At 44.9% G+C, this 24,061-nt stretch overlaps 6 protein-coding genes across 6 annotated transcripts; 2 read left to right on the forward strand and 4 right to left on the reverse strand.

Annotated features, from left to right (window-relative positions):
* Positions 1 to 2,857: 2,857 nt before the first annotated feature.
* Sec71 (ADP ribosylation factor guanine nucleotide exchange factor Sec71) lies at positions 2,858 to 8,978 on the reverse strand. The gene is made up of 3 exons (XM_017253341.3): positions 7,779 to 8,978; positions 3,553 to 7,592; positions 2,858 to 3,494 (listed from the first exon to the last, which is right to left on the reverse strand). The coding sequence occupies exons 1-3, from the start codon at positions 8,572 to 8,574 to the stop codon at positions 3,357 to 3,359; spliced, it is 4,974 nt and encodes a 1,657-aa protein (XP_017108830.2). The 5' UTR covers positions 8,575 to 8,978; the 3' UTR covers positions 2,858 to 3,356.
* Positions 8,979 to 9,406: 428 nt separating this feature from the next.
* Positions 9,407 to 15,293, reverse strand: LOC138925773 (phospholipid-transporting ATPase ABCA3-like). The gene is made up of 14 exons (XM_070277102.1): positions 15,164 to 15,293; positions 14,899 to 15,102; positions 14,351 to 14,821; positions 14,130 to 14,282; positions 13,890 to 14,068; positions 13,526 to 13,742; positions 13,167 to 13,467; positions 12,795 to 13,107; positions 12,579 to 12,730; positions 12,331 to 12,517; positions 12,004 to 12,241; positions 11,321 to 11,935; positions 10,248 to 11,256; positions 9,407 to 10,194 (listed from the first exon to the last, which is right to left on the reverse strand). Exons 2-14 carry the CDS (start codon positions 15,071 to 15,073, stop codon positions 9,747 to 9,749), a joined length of 4,458 nt encoding a protein of 1,485 aa, XP_070133203.1. The 5' UTR covers positions 15,074 to 15,102; positions 15,164 to 15,293; the 3' UTR covers positions 9,407 to 9,746.
* A 655-nt stretch (positions 15,294 to 15,948) lies between these two features.
* On the forward strand, positions 15,949 to 16,827 carry LOC138925757 (exosome complex component RRP41-like). Its single transcript, XM_070277016.1, has one exon. The coding sequence runs from the start codon at positions 16,048 to 16,050 to the stop codon at positions 16,795 to 16,797; it is 750 nt and encodes a 249-aa protein (XP_070133117.1). The 5' UTR covers positions 15,949 to 16,047; the 3' UTR covers positions 16,798 to 16,827.
* On the reverse strand, positions 16,813 to 18,136 carry LOC108133389 (mitochondrial translation release factor 1). The gene has a single exon (XM_043211480.2). The coding sequence runs from the start codon at positions 18,052 to 18,054 to the stop codon at positions 16,876 to 16,878; it is 1,179 nt and encodes a 392-aa protein (XP_043067415.1). The 5' UTR covers positions 18,055 to 18,136; the 3' UTR covers positions 16,813 to 16,875.
* A 45-nt stretch (positions 18,137 to 18,181) lies between these two features.
* On the forward strand, positions 18,182 to 21,487 carry LOC138925758 (actin-binding protein IPP-like). The gene is given in 7 exon segments (XM_070277017.1): positions 18,182 to 19,082; positions 19,145 to 19,198; positions 19,306 to 19,443; positions 19,586 to 20,430; positions 20,491 to 20,746; positions 20,810 to 20,846; positions 20,849 to 21,487. Coding segments are annotated over 7 exon segments (1,896 nt in total). The 5' UTR covers positions 18,182 to 18,611; the 3' UTR covers positions 20,944 to 21,487.
* Positions 21,488 to 21,814: 327 nt separating this feature from the next.
* On the reverse strand, positions 21,815 to 23,353 carry LOC108133307 (uncharacterized). The gene is made up of 2 exons (XM_017253161.3): positions 22,969 to 23,353; positions 21,815 to 22,913 (listed from the first exon to the last, which is right to left on the reverse strand). The coding sequence occupies exons 1-2, from the start codon at positions 23,137 to 23,139 to the stop codon at positions 21,963 to 21,965; spliced, it is 1,122 nt and encodes a 373-aa protein (XP_017108650.2). The 5' UTR covers positions 23,140 to 23,353; the 3' UTR covers positions 21,815 to 21,962.
* Positions 23,354 to 24,061: the final 708 nt, after the last annotated feature.

Consider the following 24,061-nt stretch of genomic DNA (forward strand, 5'->3'; position numbering starts at 1 on the left):
TTGTTTCACTTTTTTCTAAAATGGACAATAGAATAAATTGGTTACATGGATCCACAAGCTAACACTATCCATTGTTGTGGGTAAACTTTGTTTTTCTTTCCAAATTCGATCGCTATCGCCTAGCCCCTCTGCGGCCACCACTGCGTATGCGCAACCAATTTGGCTTGTGTTTGTGCTTGGATTAAGTCTTATCGCACTTTTCTCAATGTGCTCTGCTTGCTTTTCAATTATCTGCATATTATATTTACTTTACAATATTATGATTATTTTACAGAGGTCTACTTGGCCATATCCCCCCCCCTCGGCCCGCTCTGAATCGACCCACCTCACGTGCAGTTTGTAATCGTTTGCTTCCGCCTTTTTTCATTCCCCTCGCCGTTTTGCAAAATGGAAATGGGAATGGAAATGAAAATGGGAATGTATAATATCTGGATAGATTTGATTTAAGCTCCCGCGCTGACAGCCCACTTGAAGGTCGCGTAATTATTGTTAATGGGAATTAACAGAACAACAGCAATCATTAAAGTCTTTTAGGGAAGAAGTAAAATGTTTTTGTATCGTTAAATAGGGAAGAATTTAGGTATATCTTGACATTTTGAATTATAGTTTCCCACCAACTAAATAAATAATAAATACAATTTCAGTACTATTTTAAAGGTTTTATACATTTTTAGAGTTATTTAAAATCAGAGACTACAATGTTATAAGTTGTGTGGTATTTTTAGAAATGCAAATTACAATTTTAAAATTCATTTAATAATTTTTTCTCTTTTATAGATACCAAGAGTTAATGTTTTTTCCATTAAAAGTAAGCAAAAAATGAATATTTTAAGTTCCTTTTTAATATGGCTTGAAAGATTCTTTCGGAAAAGCTTCACCAAAATGCTATTATGAACATATTTACTTCAAACCGATTATTTTTTAACAGATTTGAAGAAGGATCGCTGATGGATTTTAAATATTATTTATTAATATGTCCTTAGATTTTTCTTCAGGCTCGGATATGCTCCGAAAAAAACATAAACAGTAGTTTCTCAGAATATGTAAATATTTACCTGAAAGTCGGGAGATTAGTATAATCTTGATAATCTTAATCTCAGGAAGTAACCATTTCTATCATTACCAACGTACATATTTGCAATGAAAGTGTATTTCAGACAGTTCAACCAACTTTTCAAGGTAATTGAAACAAATTTTAAACTCATTTGGTGGACAATATTTTGGGTTACCTAATAACGTATCCTGATAAACAAAACATAGAGGGTTTTTTAAACATTTACGATTGTTTGTCTTTTTTTATTCTTTTTTTATTGGTAGATGTTTATTTCTTGCGGTATTTCTGGGTTAGAAACACGCGTGGCTAAGGATTTGCTTTTATTTTGTTTTGGAAGCAGTTGTTTACTATAATAATTCCTCATTTATTATGTGTATTCTAGGATTATAAAGTAACTGACTGCGTGGTTGTCAAAGATCTTGAACTCCAGTTTATGGCTAGCTGAAGAGGGATTGAATAAGATTTTGTGGAGAATTATAAGGTAAAGCTGCACGCATAGTATAATATATCTCTGTAGAAAAATTGGACTTCTATCAGAATTAATCCCTCAATTAGCACCTGCTGTTGTGATTTTTCGCAAATCGAATCAGAAATCGAGAGCGTGATTAAGTTTCCACGAAAATTGACATATTAACAAGATTTATTAGCGTATGGCTTAGAATTTCCAACTCACACATTTAACACTTGGGTCAGGGGGAGACTTCTTTCCCTGCATTCTTCGCCATACAAAGCCCCATTGATTCCAACCCGATCATCTCAGTTTCGGGCAGTTTGTAGTGTGTCCGTGTTAATCGAATTGTTTAACCAGCAAACAAACAAAGTAGCACGAAAAATATGGTGTCATGTGGATAGGGATCCAAAATTTGCACAAAGCCAAGCTTCCTACATGTCTTGGAATATTCCAATGTTTTCTTTTCTTTGAGAAAGAAAAGTTTTATTTCTTTTCTACCCATCAGTAACTGAAATTCTACCTGTTACTGAAAGTCCACCCATTAGGTCTAGAAATTTGATAAAATCGAAAATTCTCTAGTTTAGAAGTTCAAGTACCTTTTTTTTCTTAATTTGACGGTCAAAAATTGAGTGAAAAAATACATTTTCGTTTTTAGAAGCCGTTTTTGTGGAAAAACTCAGTTTGTTTCGACTCTGTTGGTTTGTGGATCTACCCATGCTACTTAATACTATACTGCTTCTATTTACTTGCCCAAGATTACCCAAGAAGATACCCAAGACTTACTTTAAACTGCCCTACCAAATAATATCTTGATTATTTAAAACAAAAATTAAAATGTTCTTAGAAACATTTAAAAGTAATAAAACTTTAAAAATAAACCCTGCATAGGTGTGCTTTCTTTATTTCTTAAAAATTTTATTATTTATCAGATGCGGTCGTAAGGATACCCCATGAATAAAATATAGCTTCACCAAAATAAATTGTTTATCGTCGCAATTCAGCATAAGAGCATGGAGCTCTTAACATCATTTGAATGAATTCGGCGCACATATCTCGGGTACAATAAAAATGCCATAAATCTGGGTCCCAAACGACTAGCCAAACGACTATGACACCAAAAATTCGAACCACTTAATTTTCATTGTATTATTTTTAACATCTCGCGATGTTTTTCGAATTTAAATCAAATTTAAGAACGTGCGACAAAAGATATAAAAATGGTGTATATAGTGCTACAGATTGGCACACATCTATAATAAAATGATCAGATCCGAAGTGACAATATACCTTGATCTTGATGTTAAAATGGAAAAGGTTCGAGAAAACCCCAAATCAATAAACTAATGTCAAAATTTTGGTAATACATTAATATTGTATATTTGAAATATATATTCATATAAGTATATTTTGATTTAAATTAACACTAGCAATATACAGGCTGCAAAATATGCTTGTTTAATCAGTATTTAGGCTACTCATTAACCGGTAAAAGGGAATAATGACGATGTGGTTACACCAGGGAAAACAAATCCAAATTCGTAACTGAAGGAAACTATACACACGCACACATTAAAGCCTTATATAGCATATACATAGCTATGTATGTATATAGATAAAAACAACAACATTCTCCTTTAAACCTAATAAACATTACATTTCGACTATGTATTGTTTATAAATATAATAAAAATATATACTCGCTTGTAAGATTAAGTGCCAACAAAACAACAAAGCCGAGGGAACCGAGGAGTGCTCATGGAACAATGATTTAAGAGGGGGGGGGAGATTGGGGACGATCGAACTATTAACATGGCCGAGTCAGCTAGCCAGGTGGCTCTGTCTCCTCCTTGACTATTTAGCGCTCATAATATTAAATACTGGACCGATACGCATAAAGACACGCCTAAGGACACTTCGCAATTCGGGCTTGAGGTCAAAGCACATCATTTCGCAGAGCAGGCTATAATAGTTGGACACATGGGTGGCAAACTGCAATAAAAATAAACATTCTAATTATTTGTCGCTAAATATTGTCATCAAAGCTTACCCTTGCATCGGACATTTTAAGAAGACGCGTCAGGATGAGCAGGAGGAGCGACGTCCAGGCATCGCGGTGTGCCTCGCTCTGCAGGCTTAGGTAGTAGCCCAGCGCCTCCTTGCACACTTGCACCAACTCCTTCTCGATACCCGGCCAGTCGCTGCGTCGGTTCTCATCGCCATACATCTTGAAAAAGATGCGCAGGACACAGGCGAGTGAGGATGTCTCCTGTTTCAGCAGATTGGGCTTCACCGACCCCTTGAACCCGGCTCGCCAGAGCAGGCTGCGCTGCTCCTGGTCAGCGTTGAAGCGTTTGGCAAAGCGGTGCGACTGCATCAGGCAATCGGCCAGGGTCAGTAGCTGCCGTGTGCGTAGATAGCCGTACATGCCCTGTTCCTCGCGCTGGCAGTCGAGAAGCTGCGACTGCGAACCATTCCTCCCACCTGTAAGATCGGCTGCCGCCTGGGCCAGTGTCTCGGCGTCTTCCTTGCGCGACGTGGCTGGAAAGAACACTATGTTGTCCACTGTCTGGATTAGCTCCAGCTGCACCACGCACCGAATATGCAGGGCCTCAAAGTGATTATGCTCCTGGGGTTGGCTGTTACTGGAATGTGCCTTAGGCCGCCAGCTGAGCAGCTCCTGCGGTAGCGTGGCGTTGAAGATGTCCAGAATGCATTGGCATGTCTTGTCCCATGTGGACTCATTGAACTTGAAGCCATTGGAAATAACCAAGTTTTCTAAACAGTTCGTTCCAGACCTAGCCAACTGCTCGTTGCTCTGCTGAACACACCAATGGAGTTGCGCGAAGAGCTCCTCCAGCAACAGGTGTCCCAGGACGTCAAAGTATTGCGTGAAAACGTCGATGATGGCGTACAAAGCATGGTTGCATGTGGTCGTCATCCACTCGGACTTCTCGGTGACGTGTTCAGGTAGCTTCATGTTGTCGAAGATACGGAAGATCACATTGAACAGGTCCTTCCACCAGTTTGGCTTGAAACTCTCCCCATAGGTCTTCACAATCTCGAACAGCACGGTCAAGGCGCGAGTTCGCACGTCTAGCTTGCACCGGTTGACCACACAGGAGAGCGAGAACAGCATAGGGAACCAGCCGCGTACCCACACCCGATCCTCCTCGGCCACCGAGGCGTCGTTCTCCATTCCGGCGTGCTCCGCAAATAGCTGCGGAGCCTCGTGGACGCACTGGGCGCAGGTGCGAACCAGGCGAATAGATTCCATGCTGGTGTCCGGAAAACGAGCGGTAGCAAACTCCGAGAGACACTTTACAGCATCCTGGAAAGAGTCCACCATAATGGCGAACTGTCGCTGATACAAATCGCCGATTATCTTGCCCGTGGTCTGAAAGGCCAGCTCCACAATTGGCTCTTCGTGATCTCCCGCTGCCAGGTGGAAGATGCTGAAGATATTCTTCCAGCCGGAACGTATGTTGTGAGCCTGCGAGTTTACCATCTGGGCGATGCAGCGAACCACCATGTCGCGAATCGCCGGGGAAGCGTTTTTCTTCATAATGTGCTCGAAGGGTCGCAGGAAGTCCTTTTGAAATCGAAAGTTACTGAACTCGCCCTTCTCCATGAACTTCATCGAAAGCTGACGCAGTGAGTCCAGAGCAAAGAACGCGATCTCCTCGTTATTGTTACAGCCGACTGTGTTGAAGTGTTCTCCGAGGACCTGCCATATGCGCGACCACTGCAGACGGATACGCTCCATATTGTAGTAACTGATCTCCACGATTTTCTGCAGCGAAAACATTCGCGGTTGCTGCTGCTGCAGTTCATCCACCGAAACTTGACACAGGGCCTTCACAAAGTCCACTATGGCATCACCATCCAGTCGCATCGATCCCGTGAAGATGCGGTCCACGGCCACCACCACACTCTGGCTGCTCGTCTCCCCGATGTGTTCCTTCACACTGGGGTTCAGCGAGTCCTTCAGGGTAGTCTGCGCCCCAGAAAGAAACTGCGGCCGCACGCCAGTGCCGATAAGCTGGGCCAGCTCCAGTTGGCTGATGCACTTAACAATGTCCAGCCAACTACTGCCCAAGTAGTTACCGTCCGTGTGCGCGACCATGATCAGAGTTTTGATTGTATCGATATTTTTGGCCTTCATCTCGTTTATAGGGGAGTTAGCGTTAAGGAGCGTGAACCTGGCCAAGGCCTGTACGTAAGCATCTCGTTCCAGGGACATATGAAAAATGCAAGCGATGCGGATAGCACAGCGTATTCCATCCAGGCACAGCGTTGCTATCTCAGGGTCGTCGCAGTCCTGCAGTCCCACCGAAAAGGCGGCAAGGAAAGGCGTCCAGGCCATCTTGAACATGGGGCGCACGTGCTCCAGATGCTTGGCCGAGGTGAATGGGGACTTCACGTGCGAGACCGACTGCATCAGGTTGGTGGCCGTCAGCGAAATAACCTCCATCTCCATATTCCACAGCAGCTTACGACGTTTCTCCGTGATGAATGCCTGCTTTCCTGTGGGCTTCGGCTGCTGCAGCATACCGGAATTATTCTTCATTTTAATTTCGTGCTCAGCGATCTCGTCGTAGATGGAGGACAAATACTCCTCGGGTAGGTCCGCTTTGCTGTCGCTGATACCGCGGTTCATCTTAATATATTGCTCTTTGGTCATCTTGTGCTTCACCTGCGGCGAGTGGAGGTCCGTGGTCAACATGATGATGCTGAAGGCCAACACGTAGACTGTGTCGGCGCTCTGGAATAGTTGGTTTTGGGGATTGCACTCGCAATACCTGCTGGCAAACTTCTCCATTAGACGATCGATTTTTTGGGCCTCTCCCGGGAGCCGGAACTCCTCAAGCAGGATTCTTAGGGCGGCCACCACCTCTAACTGGCGAAAATCGAAGGCGTCGATGTAAGCGCACATTACCTCCTTGGAATGTTCGTCGTTCTCTCCCAGGTAGTTTCCTATCACGGTCTTGTCCAGCCGTTCGTCCTCGTGCAGCCACCGGGCGATGTCCTGACAGGTCGAGCCCAACAATTGTTTTTCCTGCAGGAACTGCACACCCTTTTGCGGCTTGCGGTTGAATAGTTCGATTCCCGTTTCCATGACCTCTTTACGCATTTTTCGCTCCTCCAGAGCCTCCGGCAGGTCCTGAAATTGCTCCTGATTAGAGTTTAAGCTGTGACTGGAGCCGCTGTGAGTTGTTTGGATGGTGGTGTCTGCCTGATCGTGATCTGTTGCTGTGGGCGATTGCACTTGCAGGGCTGGAGCGGGCATGTTGGGATTGACGTAAAGATCCTTGCTCCATTCGACCATACACTTTAAAATGGATACGAGGCACTCCAAGCCACGAATGCGCATGGACTTTTCCTGAATGGGATTGGCGCCCAGTTCAAGGGCTTGACGCCCTTGTGCAATCTTCGAGAGATCATTGACAAGCCTCTCAAACAGGTTAGCCGCCGAGAAGTCACAATCGTAGTTAACGTAGATGTCCACCACCGACTGGGCATCCGCGCAGATGCGAGTAAGCGCCTGGATAACCATCCACTTATGCTCGAAACTGCTGGAGTTGGCTTCCAAAATGTTAAGAAAGATTTCCTTGAAGAATACTTCGATCTGGCGCTTTAGATGCACCTTGAAGTTCGACAACAGAGCTACGAATATCGATAGCGACAGTTCGAATACTTCAGGTACCAGGCTCACTCCGTTGTTGGACAGTGCCACGCACAGATACTGCTTGATGGCCATAATGAACATCTCGTTAGATCGGAAAACAGGTCCAGCGTTCTGCAGGATTAGCAACAACAGGTGAAGCGATAGCACCTTGGAGCGCAGCTCGTGGGACTTGGGGTCTGGATGTCCTTCCGGCAAAGGCTTCATCGATAGCTTGCACAGCGCTCGAAACACGAGAAAAGCGTCCTTTTGGAGAATGTGGGTAAACTTGGCGGTGACCACGGCATCGTTTTCGCTGTGCAACTCTACACTGTCGTGGTCGGAATGTGAGGATTCATTTCCGTTAGCCGCAGGCTCCCCTTCTCCACCAGACTCCACGTCCTTCATAGCCTCGTTGTAGGCGGCTGAAAAATAAATAGGAAAATAATTATTCTATTCATAACGAGTATGTAGCGGCTGAGCAGGTGCGGCTGTTCATGCTGCACCTTATCAGGGCAATTGCGGGGCTGAGTCATAAGACTTACAGCGTTGAGGCAATTCTCTACAACGTACACGCATGGCTAAGCCATTTTTCGTTGATTGAAACCCACCTGTTATGATCTCCGCCAGTAGTTCAGAGGCGATGACTTCGTCAGGATCGGCGGATGTCTCGTCTGAACTACCACCACCCGTACTTCCATTGCAGTCTTCCGAGTGAATGCTTCCATTTATGGGATTGGGCGGTGGCGGCATTTCATACACCTGATTCTCCATCCGGGCAAAGATCACATTCAACATCTGCGTGAGGGTGGCGCGGGCGGTGGTCTGGTTGACCAGGTTCTTGCTGGACAAATATATGTCATAGCAGGTGCGAACCGCCTGCAGAAGCGTGAATTCATGGATCTCTACGTGCTGCGAAGTGACGACCGTCAGCAGAGCTTTTATGATTTGCAGCTGCACGCCCTCATCTGTCTGGGGGCCACTAAAGCACCCGTATATCGTAACTACAATGCGGTCGATGAGCAAGTGGCCGGGATTCGCAGAGTCTTGAATGGAGCCCGTCAAGTGCCCGTAGGCGATCAGCTTCTGCAGGCAGTCCAGGGCAGTTACCACAATCCGTGGCGACCGGCTCTTACACGCCAGCTCAAAAGGTAGGAAGTAGGTCTCCGCATTAATAATGCTCGCCGCATCATTTTTGGGCAACGGGAGGGCGGCACAGGGCAGTTCATTGCCTTCGGCAATCTGGCCAGCGCTAATTAGCTCTGCCTTGATCTGCTCTAGCGCCGAGTCGCAGGACTTTTTCAGCTGCGAGTGGTGGGAGCGCCGTATGTCCTTGTCGGCAAGGATCTTTTCGAGAGCACGCACGATGAACATTTCCTTGGTCTTCGTGGAGTTGGTGCTTAGCATATTGGGCGGCTGCCTCCAACGGTTAAGTTTTGATTGCTCCTCCTTCGACACCACTTCACTGCCCTTTTCACCGCTCCTATATCTTGACACCCCACTCCTCCCTTGAACGGAAACGACAGCAACGAAACTTTCGCTGCTGCCTTTTGATAGTGGCTCTCCGCTGGCCTCGGCCCTTCCAGTGGCTGACGTGTGGCAGACTTTTTGGACAAATTGTCAACTCGTTGACTCGTCGTGTTACTTGCGTGCTGTGTACGATCGCATGTTGCAAATGTTTCACTTTTTCCACATTAAAATATGCTTCAAAATACAATGCGAAAAAACGTCATCAGCAGTGTGACAGCGGTCAGGAAAAATACCAAAATATACCCGACCAGTGTTGAAAAGTGACACAATTTTAGACCTTTTTTTTTAGTTCAATAGAAAATTTAAAAATACCTTATTTTAATCAATTTAGATCAAATCTGTAAACTTGAATTTAGACTTTAATTTTGATTTTTAGCCTTTAACTTTGAAAAAATTTAAAAACAGGCATCCTTTTTTTTATAATTTTAATCAATTACTATTTTTTCCATTTAATAAAAATTTTTCCATTCAATAAAAACTAACAACTAAATAATTTAAAAAAAAAGCTACAAAAAAATTATTCATCTTATTCATATAATTATTCATATAAATCATTTAATACAACCGGCTGATTTAACCCGTAAAAACGGGTGGGTTACTCGTTCAAAAAACTATTTTCAAAAACTAAACGATATTAGCCCTTTGAATCTAAGGCTCAGATACACCAAAAATGATTTTTTTAAGAAACAATTTTTTTACATTTATTTATAATGTAAGCGATTATTCGAAATTAGGAAATACTTAATAAATAGATATATATACTTCACAATATTTACAAAGTGTCTTTGATATTAGTCTTAAAATATATAAGTTAAGTAGAAAACCTTGCCGATATTGTGAGCCCAAGTGCCCGCCGTCGTGAGAAAAACTAATTCTCGTATTGGTTAGAGATTCATAGTTCAGGTAAATACTGTCCAAAATGCTCGATGAAATTTTTACAGGTGAGATGTGGGAAGGGATGCCGGGAAACGGAGACATTAGCCTTCTCCGACGAAGGGAATCTTGTGCTCAGTCTTTTCGATATGCGAACCCGCCACGCAAGCCATCTCTCATACGAAATTGGGGCCGTCAAGGCTTTGTTGAACAGATGATTCCCTTGACGTTGATTGCGATTTGGCTTGTTTATCGAACTTGAGGAAAATGTCCTCGAGCGTGCACTCGTTCACCGAGTAGTCCGCTACGATGTGGCCTAGCCGCTCGGTTAGGTTGTCTTCAGTTATCTTGAACACGTGCGACCAAAGGACTATACTCTCCTGGGTGCCCACAAAGTAAGTGAGCGTGCCCGCATGATTCTCCCGCAGTTCTAAGCCCTCGAACTGATCCTTCAGTGTGCTCGTAATTATATTCACATTCTCGTCCGATTCGGTGTCCTCCTGCATTTTAAGTTTAATGGTGAACCCACTCAATCGCTTTAATGCGCATATGTTGTTTAAGCACTTGAATTTTCCATGAGCCATGATAGCCAGCCGGTTGCACAGCTCCTCGCACTCATCCATGCTGCAAAAAAAAGATATTCAAACATCTATTGCATTACCTAGTATAGATCTTACCTATGCGATGTGAGAACCACGGTTCGATCTTGGTTCTGGAAGTCCTTGATGCACTGCCATAAAAACCGTCTTGAAATTGGATCAACGCCAGTGGTTGGTTCGTCAAGCAGCACTAGTGTTGGGGCTCCGATCATGGCCATGGCAGCCAGCAGCTTGCGCTTCGTTCCGCCCGAGTAGTGACGCACCTGCACTTGCTGGTACTTGGTTAGATGCATTTTCTCCAACCAGAACTTTACGTTCTCTGTGGCACTGTTTGCACCCTCGCCACCGCTGCTCAAGCCCCTTAGTAGAGCCATGTAGTAGAGACATTGCTCGGCTGTCATAAACTTGTTCAGGGCATCGTATTGGGGACAGTATCCAAACCGCTGTCGGTATGCTACTTCATCCTTAATATCAATGCCGTCGATGAATATGCTGCCCCCGTCAATGGCCAGATTGGCGGAGATCATTTGGAATGTACTTGTTTTTCCGGCTCCGTTCACGCCAAGCAGACCGAAGCACTCGCCCCGAGCCGTCGCAAAGCTCAGACCATTCACTGCCGATACTTGTTTATAGCTTTTTCGCAAATCGCTTACAATCAGCGGGTAGTCCTGCTTTTGCGGACCCATCAGACTCTTTACACGCTCCTCCTCCTTAGCACAGTCGTCCAATTGCAAAGATGGAGAGTTGGGACTGATGCTGGTGCGTTTGAGCTTATTGGCGTTGTACAGGCAGCCGGTGTGCCAAATAGCTAATCGTTGAGCGAGATAGCGACGGTAATACTTGTGTTCAAGCACAATGGTAAAGAGCGCCATAACCAAGGCACACACAACAACAGCATAGACAAAGAAGATGTCTTCAGAGATTAGGTTCTGAATCTTTCCCGCACGTCGTCGCGTAATGAAGTTCTCATTGATTATGCGCAACTGGTGGTTCAAGTTAAAGTCCGGTAGGAAACACAGGAAAGCAATCATGGTCTCGTGCTGTTTAATGGCTGCTGCATTGCTGGACGTGATCAGGGGAATTATGGCTATAAAATAAAATAAGCAACTGGAATACGTTGGCTATAATATGCAGGTAAATATAAACAATACCTGACACAATCAGCATAAGGAGTAGGTAGGTGGATATCGTCGAAATAGATTTAAAGTTATTCCCCAGCGTGTACAGAATGGGTAGGTAACTGCAGCCATAGAAGAAAATGCTCATTACGATTACCCGCAACTCCGGGGTCGAGTAAAGCTCCGGTGGCATCAACAGTTGTTGCAGAAGCATTAGGAGAGAACAGACAAATGTCAGGACCAACACATCAAATGCAAATGTGAAAAACCAAAACTTGAAGCGGGACATTGCCTGTAGCTGGCGAAATCCGTTGGCGTACTCGCGGAAAGGCAACGAGATGAAATAGAACATGAAGAAGAACATGCCCACCGACACGATCACTGCATAGTACTCCAGCCGGGTGGGACTCACTTCGCTGACAAAGCGTCGAATTGGCACGTAGGTTGTATCGATGTCAGACTCTGGTCGGCTAAGTTTCAGCATGCTGGAGTCCACCAGATTGAGAAGATCAACGGAGCTGTGGTAACGATTTCCAGAAAAGAAAATCTCGATCGCCGGACTGTCCTCGGTGCTACGGTCCATGTCTATGATGCCCACCACACTTTGCAGAAAATCTGCCAGATTTTCACGTTGCAAATCAAGACTCTCTAAAGTTTATATAAAAAATTAAAATAAAATAATTTAAAAAAAAAACAAAATTCAATTTTAAACTCACCATTTTTCACATCATTGTTTCCCCGCGTCTGCAATGTTTTCGCCGTCAATCCGTTCTGCTCAATCTGTCGGCGTATTTGCTGTTCCACATCGGGGTAGTGCAGTTTCGGGTTATGAATATAGACGATTCCACTTTGCATCTGGCTGAGCTTCAGGGGCAGCGACTCTTCATTCTCCACCACAGACATGGCGTGCATTGCAAACAGAGCTCCCAGAACGCAAACGAGCGGAATGCTCAACTAGTTGAGACAAACCCGGAAATTGGATATATAGCATTAGATATATAGCTTGGGTATAGCAGAAGTAGTGACCAGCACTGAAACCTTACCATTATCAACGAATAAAGCCATTCATTTCGCAGAAAGGTCCATTTTTTATAGAATACCGCCAGCCAAAGTTGCCCCAAGCTGGGCGCTATATGCTGACCAGGAAGACGCTTGTATGGTTGGGATAACAAAGGAGCGTCATTTCGAGAGCCATCGGGTGTGTCCACCTGATCTTGTTCACCAGCACATCTGCCAATTCGATTAGAGACAAGGTTATTAAAGTAATGGAGTTTTCATGATTGAATCTCACTTTAGGAAAACATCTTCCAAGGAGGTGTCTGTCATGGAGATGGTGTTTATGCCTAAAGAGGTCGCTTTTAACTCCAGCTTGTGTAACATCTCATGGAATCTGCTCTTGAACGCATACGGCAGACATACATACACAGTTGGCTTGACCACATTCTACACCAAAATAATTGTTTTAAGTATGGATGGCAATTAGAGCACAAACCCCTTCAAATCTTACCAGCACTCGAGCAGTTGGTACATAGGTATGGATTAACTGCAGAATTTCATTCTCACGCAACGTAAAGTCGTTTACTTCCAGCTTCAAACGATAGCCAATGTCCGATCTGCGCTTAAGTTCTAAGGTCGATCCGGAACACTGTAGCTTGCCATTGGCCAGGATGCAAATGGTATCTCCAAGAACCTCGGCCTCTTCCATGTAGTGCGTTGTCACCAAAATAGCCTTCTCCTTGCGCAGAAGTAGCAGAATGTCCCACAGATCCCGTCGCGAGTTAATGTCAAGACCGGATGACGGTTCGTCCAGAATAACAATTCTGAAAATATAAGTATATTTTTAAATTTCTATTAAAACGCGCTTATAAATTGTTCCTACTTTGTGTTTCCGGCGATGGCAATTCCCAGCGATAGGCGTCGCTTCATACCCCCCGACAAATTACGACCAAACTCGTCTCGTTTAACACCCAAGCCTAACTTGATTAGCTTTGTGTCTGCCCATTCGCTGGCTTCTCGGCGACTTGCTCCGCGAAGTTGAGCGAAGAATTCGAGGTGCTGGTGACAGGTCATGTAACTCATAAACACACTATGCTGCGGGCAGAAGCCAATAAGGTGGCGATAAGAAGCCACATCCCGTTCACTGCACACAATTATTTTTCCCGAGTCCTTTGGCACCAGTCCTACAAAACAATAATTCAGTTGTATACTTTATAGAGTATTCATACTCGCAATAGTTACCCATTATCATGTTCATCATAGTGGTCTTGCCAGCGCCGTTGTGTCCGAGCAATACAGTGATCTCCTTGTTGTTGATTGTCATATTCAAGTTATCCGAAATAAGCGTTTCCCGGTTTCCTGTTCTGAACTTTTTGCACAATTCGGTGATGATGATAGCTTGAGCTCCCCGAGGAGCGGTTGTATATTCATTGCGTTGTCGTTTTTGGTATGTCTTGGGCTGAAAGTAAAAACCAAGACATTATTTTTAATCGTAACTGAAACCGTGATAACAGCAAGAATGTAAACAAACCACAGTAAAAACAAACCATGACTTTACTTGCTTTAGAAACTATAAGATAACCATAAGGCGCAAATATGTACATACGTCCAGGAAAAAGAAAATGGATCGCTTAAGCCCACCAGGTCCGGGAAACACACTGCCAAGGTAATTGTAAAGCAGGGCATACATTATCGATTGGAAAATGAGAACGCAATAAATCCAAAACATGCGACTAGATCCATCTTTAATTTCACGGAATAGTTCCGCCCCGCCAAATTGGCGATCTAAAAGATAACAAATGCATTCAATTAGAATAGAGAATGATGAATTACTGGACGCCCTTACGTTTATTAGAGAACGTCTGGAAAACATCCAATCCTTCCAGAAACGCATTCGTGCTGAAGATGACGTAGGCCAACGAGGAGGCCCAACTCTGAACAAAACTGAAAACATATGGAATGATGAGCAACACCAGGCCTCCAATTTTGGCGTAGAAAACTGCAAAAAAAAAAGGATTTCCAATAAAAAAATATGGAAATATAAGGCATTCTGAAATAATGTCTTACCTGAGTGAAAGCAAACAGATATGAGGTATGCGTACGACATGGTAGCCAATATGTAAAGCAAATAAAGTATGGCCACATACGTAAAACAGATCTGATTGAGAGCTTCGTATAAATATGCCACAATCAAAACAAATAGCAAAAACGCTGCGTAGAAACCAAAGCGAATGAGGAAAAAGGTGAGGCCATTGAGAAAACTCATGGGTGTAACCAGATTGAGGAACTCCTTCAGACCGTTTTGTTTCTCCTCCACAAAGGGCACAACGAAAGTACTCAGCAGAACCACATTGAAGATGATGCTGCACAGGGTTCCAAAGTAGGTTAGCCGATGGCTGTCCATACTGACAACCTCCAGGTTGGGCATGGAGCTCACCCATACCTCATAATTTGTTGCCAAATTTTGATATTTAAAGTATTGCTTGTCAAGTATATTTTGCAAGGTCAAGAAACCAGCCCGTATGTAATCATCATCATCTGAATGCAAAACAGGAAACAAAGAAGGGTGTGGTTGAATGGCGAACAATGAATTGCAGGGGAATTGCAGGACTCACCTTTTTGGTGATTGATCTCCTCATCGTTTACGAAGCGCTTTTTGGGCGACAACCGCATATGACTCGCACTTAAGCTGTAACTAAAATTTCCAGTAACGGAGCCGGGAGTCGGCAAATTATTAAAGTTAATAGCAAAGCAACTGCCCCGGCACTGTAGTTCCAGTTCCATTTGCATGTCCTCACTATTGCTGTATGGTCGGTAATCTAATGGGAATAGAGTATATTATTAAGGGAATAATATCATTTGACTACGCAATTTACGTACGTTCCTGGGCTATCCCCAAATCCTGCCGCACCAGATCCAACAGGTTCTCCACATCCTGTGTTTGTGGGGCATAGTATATGTAGTCATCGTCATTGGCTGGGAAGTACAATTGTTTAAGAGCCAACTAAGGGGAAGACAAATGATTAGCGCCTAATAGTGGTCATGGGGCCACAGCCGATAACACTTTATGTATGTGTAAAATTACAATCGTACAAAGTACACACAGAAGAGATAGCTGGTCTACTCACTTCATTCTTGATTCGAATTCCTCCAACTGGTACCTCACTGGCTTAACAGTCCAGTGCAAGTAGCCCCACAACAATGCTCCGCATCCAACCAGGATGCAGATCAGCGGTATAATGTTGCATCGCAAGTATAATAGGTTCTTCCGCAGAAAAACAAAGAACAACGGACTCCAACTGCAAGCCATAGTCGACGTTCGGCGGCCACTTTCTCCACAGATTGTTGTTGCTTTTCTTCACTTTTTTTTTCGGCCAAGCGCCCCCTTCAAAATTGGTGATGTGCCGAATGTTGTGGGTAAAATTCATCAAATCGCACGTAGCAACCGCCCATAAAATTCCCCACCTTTTAGGGGAGGTCGATGCATCTGTATGTGTGGCGTTTGTAAAATTACGAATCAACAATGGAGGGGTGGGCGATTCTATTGGGGAACACAGTTGTACATGTTTGGGCGATAACCATGTCGATGCATCGATAGTATCGATTCGATACTATCGTCATAAGCAAAAAACAGTGTTGTAAAATTCGTTCTTCAGTATTGAGAAACGCCTTTTGTCAGCACGGATTGTTTGTTGCTTCTCAATCCGGCACGTGCATTTTTTGTTTATAATCTAATTTTGTTCAATTTCCCACGCTTTTGAGTAATGGCCGGCAACTTTGAGCTGCTCAGCGAGCAGGGCTTACGTCTGGACGGCAGGCGGCCTCATGAATTGCGGCACATACAGTGCAAACTGGGTGTTTTCGAACAACCCGACGGCAGTGCCTACATGGAACAAGGAAACACCAAAGTGCTGGCGGCCGTCTACGGACCCCACCAGGCAAAGGGCAAAAAGACCGAGACCAATGACTTGGTCATCAACTGTCAGTACAGCCAAGCCACCTTCTCCACGGCCGAACGTAAAAATAGACCGCGCGGCGACAGAAAATCCCAAGAGTTTAAGATGTACCTGCAGCAGGCACTAAGTGCGGCCATTAAATCGGAGCTGTACCCCAGATCCCAGATAGACGTCTACGTGGAGGTACTACAGGCTGACGGAGCCAATTATGCAGTCGCCCTTAATGCAGCCACCTTGGCACTGATCGATGCCGGCATCTGCCTTAACGAACTGATAGTGGCCTGCACAGCATCGCTGAGCAAGAATAACATCCCACTTACGGATATCTCCCAAATTGAGGAAGCTTCCGGCGGGCCAAAACTGACAGTGGCTGCGTTACCCACCGCCCAGAAGATTGCCTTCCTTGAAATGAGCGAACGATTCCATATTGACCATTTGGAAACCGTTATTGAGACGGCACTGGCCGGATGTAGAGAGATTCGAGATATCCTTGAGGGTGTAGTCAAGGAGCACCTGTTACACATGGGTAGTGCGGCCGATTGGGGTCGAGTATGTTAAAATAAAAAAGTGATCTTTTCAAATTAAGAATATTTGTTTTAAATCGAGGGTATTAACAGTTAACATAAAACATATCCTTTAGCTTTTGTTTGCAGCCTCTTGTGGGGGCTGCCAAGCCTCCAGAAGATCCTTTAATCGCTCCTTGCGGTTTTCTAACTGCAGCTTTTCAATTAGACTGCTGAGTTGCTCGCCGCCTTTGAGGAACCCGTCGAGATTGTGCATGGTGCCGCCCTGAATTCTGTGGTCCGTGATCCGGTCCTGGACAAAGTTGTATGTGCGAATTTTCTCATTGCGGTTAAGGCTTCCCTGTTGCGCCTTCTTAGTGGCCTTTGTACTTGCTTCGGCGCTTTCCAGTTGCCGCTGAACTAGCCGGGAACGCAGCCGGCTCATCGCTAGCTCGCGGTTCTTCAGCTGTGAACGCTCGGATTGTGCTTCCACGGCCATGCCGGTGGGCAAGTGGACAATCCTCACCGCCGAATCTGTGGTATTTACGTGCTGCCCACCTGCCCCACTGGCTCTTTTGGTCTCAATTTTCAAGTCTTTGTCTGCGATATGCACTTGTACGTCGGCAGGCCGAGGAATCACAGTGATCGAAGCTGTACTGGTGTGCATGCGGCCGGACTTCTCAGTTGCAGGAACTCGCTGAACACGGTGGACACCGGCCTCATGGCGCAGCCAGGTAAAGGCATCGTCTCCGCTCACCATGATGCTGGCATGCCTTATGCCTCCAATATCGGTCGTCTCGTGGGCAAACTCCTCGTACTCCCAGCCTTTATGCTCGAAGTAGCTTGTGTACATCTCGTATAGCTCCTGGGCGAATAACATAGCCTCCTGACCCCCGGCTCCAGCATTTAGTCCAAAGATAAGGGCAGGATAAACTTCATCGTCGGCCATGGCGAGCAGTTCCCTCAGAAGGGTTTGCTCCTGCTTGCTCAGTAAGTCGGAATAGATGGCATTCTCCTCCTGCATTAGCAATCGCATATCCTCGTCCTTTTCCAACTCCATATCCTGAGCGCTGGTTATATTGCGTTCTAGGACGCGCCGCTGCTCCAAGGCTGTCACCACGCCTTCCAGTTGCGCAAGGCGAGCATAAGCTTTGTTGTTTCCCCCGGCAGTTACTCGCAGACCATAGTACTCCTGGCGAAGGGACTCCAAATACCCCTGCATTCTCTCGTTTTGAAAACTAAGCTGATGGGTGCTGGCCCAGCGGCGCGCCAGGTATCCCAAGCGAGGGCTTAAAAGTTGGCGCACCAACATTTCAGCCAGTTATATGAAAATCAGTTCGGCAGGAAAATTAAATACTGAATTTCCGTGACCGCACCGATAACGATAAAAAATACCTTCCGGCACAACAAGAAATACCACAAAATACTTTTCTTGATTCCCAACACTGGATACTAAGCAAGTGCTGGAATGCGTCGAATTTAGTGTTGTGGGTCGCAGGTGTCACCACATACAACTATTTGCAAAAAAAGGAAATATTAAGATAAAAGAATTCTGGTAAAATATGTTAGTTTCCTACTTCCGAATCGTTATGATAAGCTAATAAACTGTGGTACAAAAAAGAAGCTCCATTATTCGGACAATCGCACAAAGGTCTGCTTGTGGAATGCGAATCACACTGTCTGTGCTGGTTGTGTGTGCGTGTGTGTGTGTGTTTGTTTCTCTTCTGATTGATGGAAAATAAGCTGGAAACAAAAGTAGCAACAACACCCGAGCAGAGTGCAGCAATTAAGTTTAATTAAGATATCCAATTGAGCTGAGTGCTGCCTCAAAAGTGCATTTATTAACGAGAAGAAATCAGAAGTAACGAAATGCCACCGCTAAAAACCTACCAGATACACCACGAATACAATGCAAATTGTCACAATGGCAATCCAAGTCCCAATCAGAATGCGAACGCGAATGCAAATCCCACCAGCGGCGACTGTGACTTCTATGGCGCGTCGACGGGAGCGGTCCTGGGAGCAGCCGCCATCGCCGCCCAGCGCACAAACCTTCCCTCCTATTGCAATGCCCAGTATCCGTTCAAGGTGCTATCCAATCTCAACCAGCTTCGCGAGCAGGGACGCTTCTGTGATGTGGAGATCATCGCCGGGGAGGCCACCTTCAGTGCCCACCGCGCAGTTCTGAGCGCAGCCAGCGCCTACTTCGAGGCCATGTTCCGCCCCGAGCTCGGCCTAAACGAAGTCAAGCAGAAGTCGGTGGTGCTGCACACAATCGACGGTGACATACTTCACATCCTGCTTGACTTTATCTACACAGGTCGCTGCGAGATAACGCAGGTGGGTTGCAACACCTGGTCGATCTCTGCTGAGATTCCAATAAACATTTGAATTGTTTTCAGTCCAATGTCCAAGAGCTTCTTGCCGCCGCTGACATGCTGCAGCTTAACGAGGTGGTAAGTATTTTATCTTATTTAATTGTAATTTATCGGATCCTAATGTTATAGTATAGTTAGTTTGTAAATAATGTTATAGACCTTAATCCCTTGTTTTTATTTTTTAGGTCGATGGTTGTTGCGAGTTTCTTTGTCGAGAGCTGCATGCCTCTAATGCGCTAGGTATTTTACGGTTTGCTGAAGCCCACAACTGCGAGTCGTTGGCCAAGAGTGCATTGAACTTTGTCCACGCCAATTTCCCAGCGGTAAGTGGTACTTGAAAGGCTTAGCTGAACAATCTCTTTTCTTTCTGGCCAAAGACAGTTATTGAATAGCGTTTGAACTGAAAACTGAAGCCCTGATGATTATTTTTAATTAAAAATTATTCTTTTATTTACTTTCAAAAAGATAACTCTGGAGGATGAGTTTCTGGAAACTCCACAGTCATTGCTATCGCAGTTGCTTAACTCCGAGCTGCTGCGCGTGGACTCCGAATCCCAAGTTTTCCAGGCGGCTCTGCGCTGGATCAAGCATGATGTAACGCAACGGCGGCGCTACGTTTTCGACATCCTCTCCCACGTGCGCATGGCATTGGTGCCAGTGAAGGTGATCGACAAGGCTCTAAAAGATGACTGTCGGGACATGTCCGTGAAAATTGCTCTTCGTTCGATTTGCCGGGATATTGCGTCAAAGCGGGGACAGCTGGTGCCACTGCGTGTCTGTCCCCGCCAGTTGGCCAAGAAAAATATTTATATCATTGGCGGTTCTCATCGGGATACGCCGCGCACTTGGAACTCGGCCGACTGCATCTTCGAAACGGTGGCAAAGTTCGACATATTCCGGCGCGAGTGGACCCAGACAGCATCGATGGAAGTGGGGCGCATATTGCCGGGCGTCTCGGCCCTAAACGGAAAGATCTATGTGGTGGGGGGCGAGCGCGGCTCCCAGATCCTGGCAAACGGAGAGGTCTATGACCCACAAAACGACGTCTGGCATCCCATAGCTCCCATGATCGTGCCTCGCTGCGAGTTCGGTCTTTGCACAATGGGCGGAAACCTCTTTGCAGTTGGCGGTTGGGTTGGAGACGACATTGGCGGCTCTATGGAGTGCTACGATCCAGATCAGGACCTGTGGGAGTTAATTGGCAACATGCCGCAACCGCGCTTCAGCATGGGAGTGGTCAGCTTCGAGGGACTGATTTACATTGTGGGAGGATGCACAACAACAACCCGTCACTTGCCGGACCTTATAAGGTATGGGGTTGCTTTGCATCTCTTCCTCAGGGATATCATTTATAAGCCTACTTATTGCAGCTACAATCCAGTTACCAAGGAGTGGACGCAGCTGGCCCGCATGAAAACGGCCCGCTGCCAAATGGGCGTTGCCGTCTTAGATAGGTACCTCTATGTGGTGGGTGGGAGCAGTATTAGCCAAGACATTCTCAGCTCAGTTGAGCGCTACAGCTTCGATGAAGATAAGTGGTCCATGGTTTGTGCGTTGAACGTGCCCCGAGCCATTCCTGCAGTAGCCGCTGCCGACGGACTTCTCTACGTGGCTGGAGGAGACCAGGTAAGTGGCACATTCACATTCATAATATGCAATTGTTGACTGAAATGGTTTCATCCCATTTAGCCCTGTGGGGTGAACTGCTATCGAGCTCAAGTGACCATTACGCTGTCGAGTGCTACGATCCGCTGTCAGACACCTGGAAAAACTGTCCCGATCTACCTGTTAGCCGCTCGGAGGCTGGGGCAGTGGTCGTCTAAGACGGCCAGTACATAATCTCAGTTCGGTTTAAGCATAACCCCCTAAACGTAATAACTCTTTAGCTCTACGCCATTGTATACGTTACACAAGCATCACAAATATGTCCTATTCCCTTCGAATAACTTGAATGTAGTGGTCTCTTGCCAAAGATATGTAAGTGAATTGTTAAGATTAATGTTATTTGAGAAGCGTAGCGCAGCTATTTACCAGGTAGTACACATGCTAATCTTATTAGTAGTTAGCAAGAACGAAAACAGTCAGCCTTTCAGATTGTTCCGTAGTTGAAGTTATCCTTTAAAAAAGCGAAACCAAACACCGGCGGCAAAGAATTCAACTGCTTATTTTATAGGAACGTATCGTAATTGCTGAAACTTATTTGAATCGATTGTTTGTTGTTTTTTTTTTTTACAAATTATGTGTTTTTACTTCGGTTGCGCCCTTGGGAAGAGCGTTCATCCACACGATTCTGCAACGGAATGGATTTTTATGTACCAAAAAATGTTAAAACAAAATAAATACAATCAAAAACACGAAAACTGTATTAATATAATAGGTGTATTATCAAATAAACGACTTATCTAACAACATCGACTTGTGTTTGCATTTTTGAAAGGGAAAATCATAAAGGTGGATTTGATTTCAGATTTGAGCAGAATCGATCCACAAATCGTTAACGACACTCCGCTTAAGAATCGGATAATTATTCGCAAAGATATAGCCTTCGAGGTGGGGGTATACTGACAACCAATGCATTTCCCACATTTTGAAGGGAATCCCCCACAAAATTTAAGAATAAATCGAAGAAATATTTTGTTTCCGTAACAAAGACCGGCCTTACATCTAGAAATCCTGATATGAAACAAAATCAAATTGTTTGTAAACCGTAAAAATCTTTAATAAAATGAAGATAATTATAATGAATATAATGTTTGCGTGAAAAATGTGAAAAATTTGATTTGGTAAAATTTAGGTGGGAGGTAAGGCAGCTGAAGGTACTAAACCCTAGTTAGTAAACCATTCAGCCGTTGAGGGCATCGCCAGTTATTAATCGCCGCCCGTGTCTCGCCGCTTGATTAAACTGACCTTTCTGTTGGTTCTGTTGTGCAAGAGGCGTCTGCCGTAAATCCTTGTCTACCGATTGAGAGCGCAGGTGCTCTCTGTTTTTAACACAGCTAAGAGGTGTGCGCTTTTGGGCAGATAGCGGTGTATCGTTTGACTTGGACATCAAGCTCGGCCCTCCGATCACCGGCGATTCCTGATCAACAAAGATTTTTGGCTTGTTGGCTCGGGCCGGCTTTTTTGGTGGAATCCTACGCTTGTGGCCCAAACGGACGCGCTCCAAATGTTTATTGGATGGCAAGAAAGAATCTTCTAAATTAGGTTCGTTGGGCGGGAAGGCAAACGAAGCCATGCTACTATCAGTACTAAGATTAAGCGTCAGCGTTTCAAGAATTTGTTCCAGCATCTGAGCCTCTCGCGCCTCCTCCTCTTCGTCGTCGCAGAAGATGATCGGGGTACGATCTACTCCGACACTCGGAGAACGGGGATCAACGTGTAGCTGTGGTGGAGTGGTCTGCAGCTTAGCTTCGCAAGGCATGGTCTCCTCTTCATCGTATGGCAAAGACACTATTTCTAGGGAGCTGTTATTGTGCTCCATTGGTGGGGTTCCAAAGCTATCGCAGCTTTCGTCCGCATTGACCGAATCTATAGGAGTAGACAGGGTGGCCGGATCTTCTGTGCGGGATGATGGGGCTCGCGTGTCAACAAATAGGTCGGCAAAGGTGTCATCCATATTTAGAGACCGCACCTCGTCTAGCACCAAAGGTGTCCGGTTTAGCTGCGGCGATCGAGGATCATTAAGGGAGAATCCTTTTAGAAGACGCTTGCGAAACTGAGAAAAGGCGTTCTCACTTTGAACTACGGGATTCGCATCCCTAAAATCCTGAACTGTTGGCTCGGTCTGCAAGAACTGTGTAAAAATTGTTAGAAACTTAAGCCCATATGAAAACTCCATCGTTAATTACGTTCAGGGGTGTGCGACAAACATTGGGAGAGCGGGGATCAAGTGGATTTAGCTGATCCCTAGTTGGCGTCATTTCCAAATTCTCCTTTTTCTGGCTGGCCAGGCGCATTTTGTTTAGAGTTGGGGTATCCGGCAGATATTCACCCTCCATTTTAGTAGCTTTGGACCCCATTTTGGTCTGTGTAGTTTTTCTGCGCAACTGTTTGTTCCTAAATAAAATAAAATTCGTTGCCGCGCAAGTACTTCAAAATAGCGTCTCTAGAGGTGGAAAAACGCCGATGTTTTAGGAAACATCGATATTTGGCTCCGATATTTTTCAAGATTTTAAAACCAACGCAAAAAATACCACACCAAAAAAGAAACAATCTTAACTACTTTAAAACTAAAGTTTTTATGATATTTTTAAACCAAAGTATTAGACCAAAGTTAACGTTTTCAACCATAAAACAAAATTGATTTTTGACTGAAAACTAAAAACCAGTTTGACCCCCACAAAAAATACCAGAAGATACAGTGTTTTGCAGTAAAAAATAGTTCCATATTCTGGGGGAAAATGGTTAGGGATTTTCGGAGACCAGCGCCAACGGTCATACTTGTTTTATTAAGACGCGACGGAGCACCGATTTTGCCCTTTAATTTTTCTTAAACGAAAATGGCCTGAAATTTGGCCTCAAAAGTGCAACACAAGAAGCGAAGCATTAAGTAAGTGAACCAAATGGCGAAAAACCAAGGAAAACTGTACAATTACCCCCCAAAACTAGATAGTTAGAGGTAATGCGCGTGTGTATGTGTGAGAAAGAAAAGTGACTGGATGGGGAACCTGAGAAAATTAGGGATAAATAAAAAACAGTAAATGAAAACGAGAAATAAAGCGCGATTTAAGTATTTCACTCCAGAAAATAAGTTTCGACGTTTCTACGCAGTAGTTATATACTAGATAGGTGTGTGTGGGCACCGCAAGCAGCAGTAAATCTCCTGTGTGTATGTATGTGTGGTTTTTTTTTTTAATATGGCCATCTCCTTTTCGCTCACTACAAGGCTTGGTATTTTGCCGACATTTTTGTTTATTTTAATGCGAAGCTGTAAGAAGCGGT

The sequence above is a fragment of the Drosophila bipectinata genome, chromosome 2L (genome assembly GCF_030179905.1).
Source record: "Drosophila bipectinata strain 14024-0381.07 chromosome 2L, DbipHiC1v2, whole genome shotgun sequence".
NCBI classification, from domain to species: Eukaryota; Metazoa; Arthropoda; class Insecta; order Diptera; family Drosophilidae; genus Drosophila; species Drosophila bipectinata.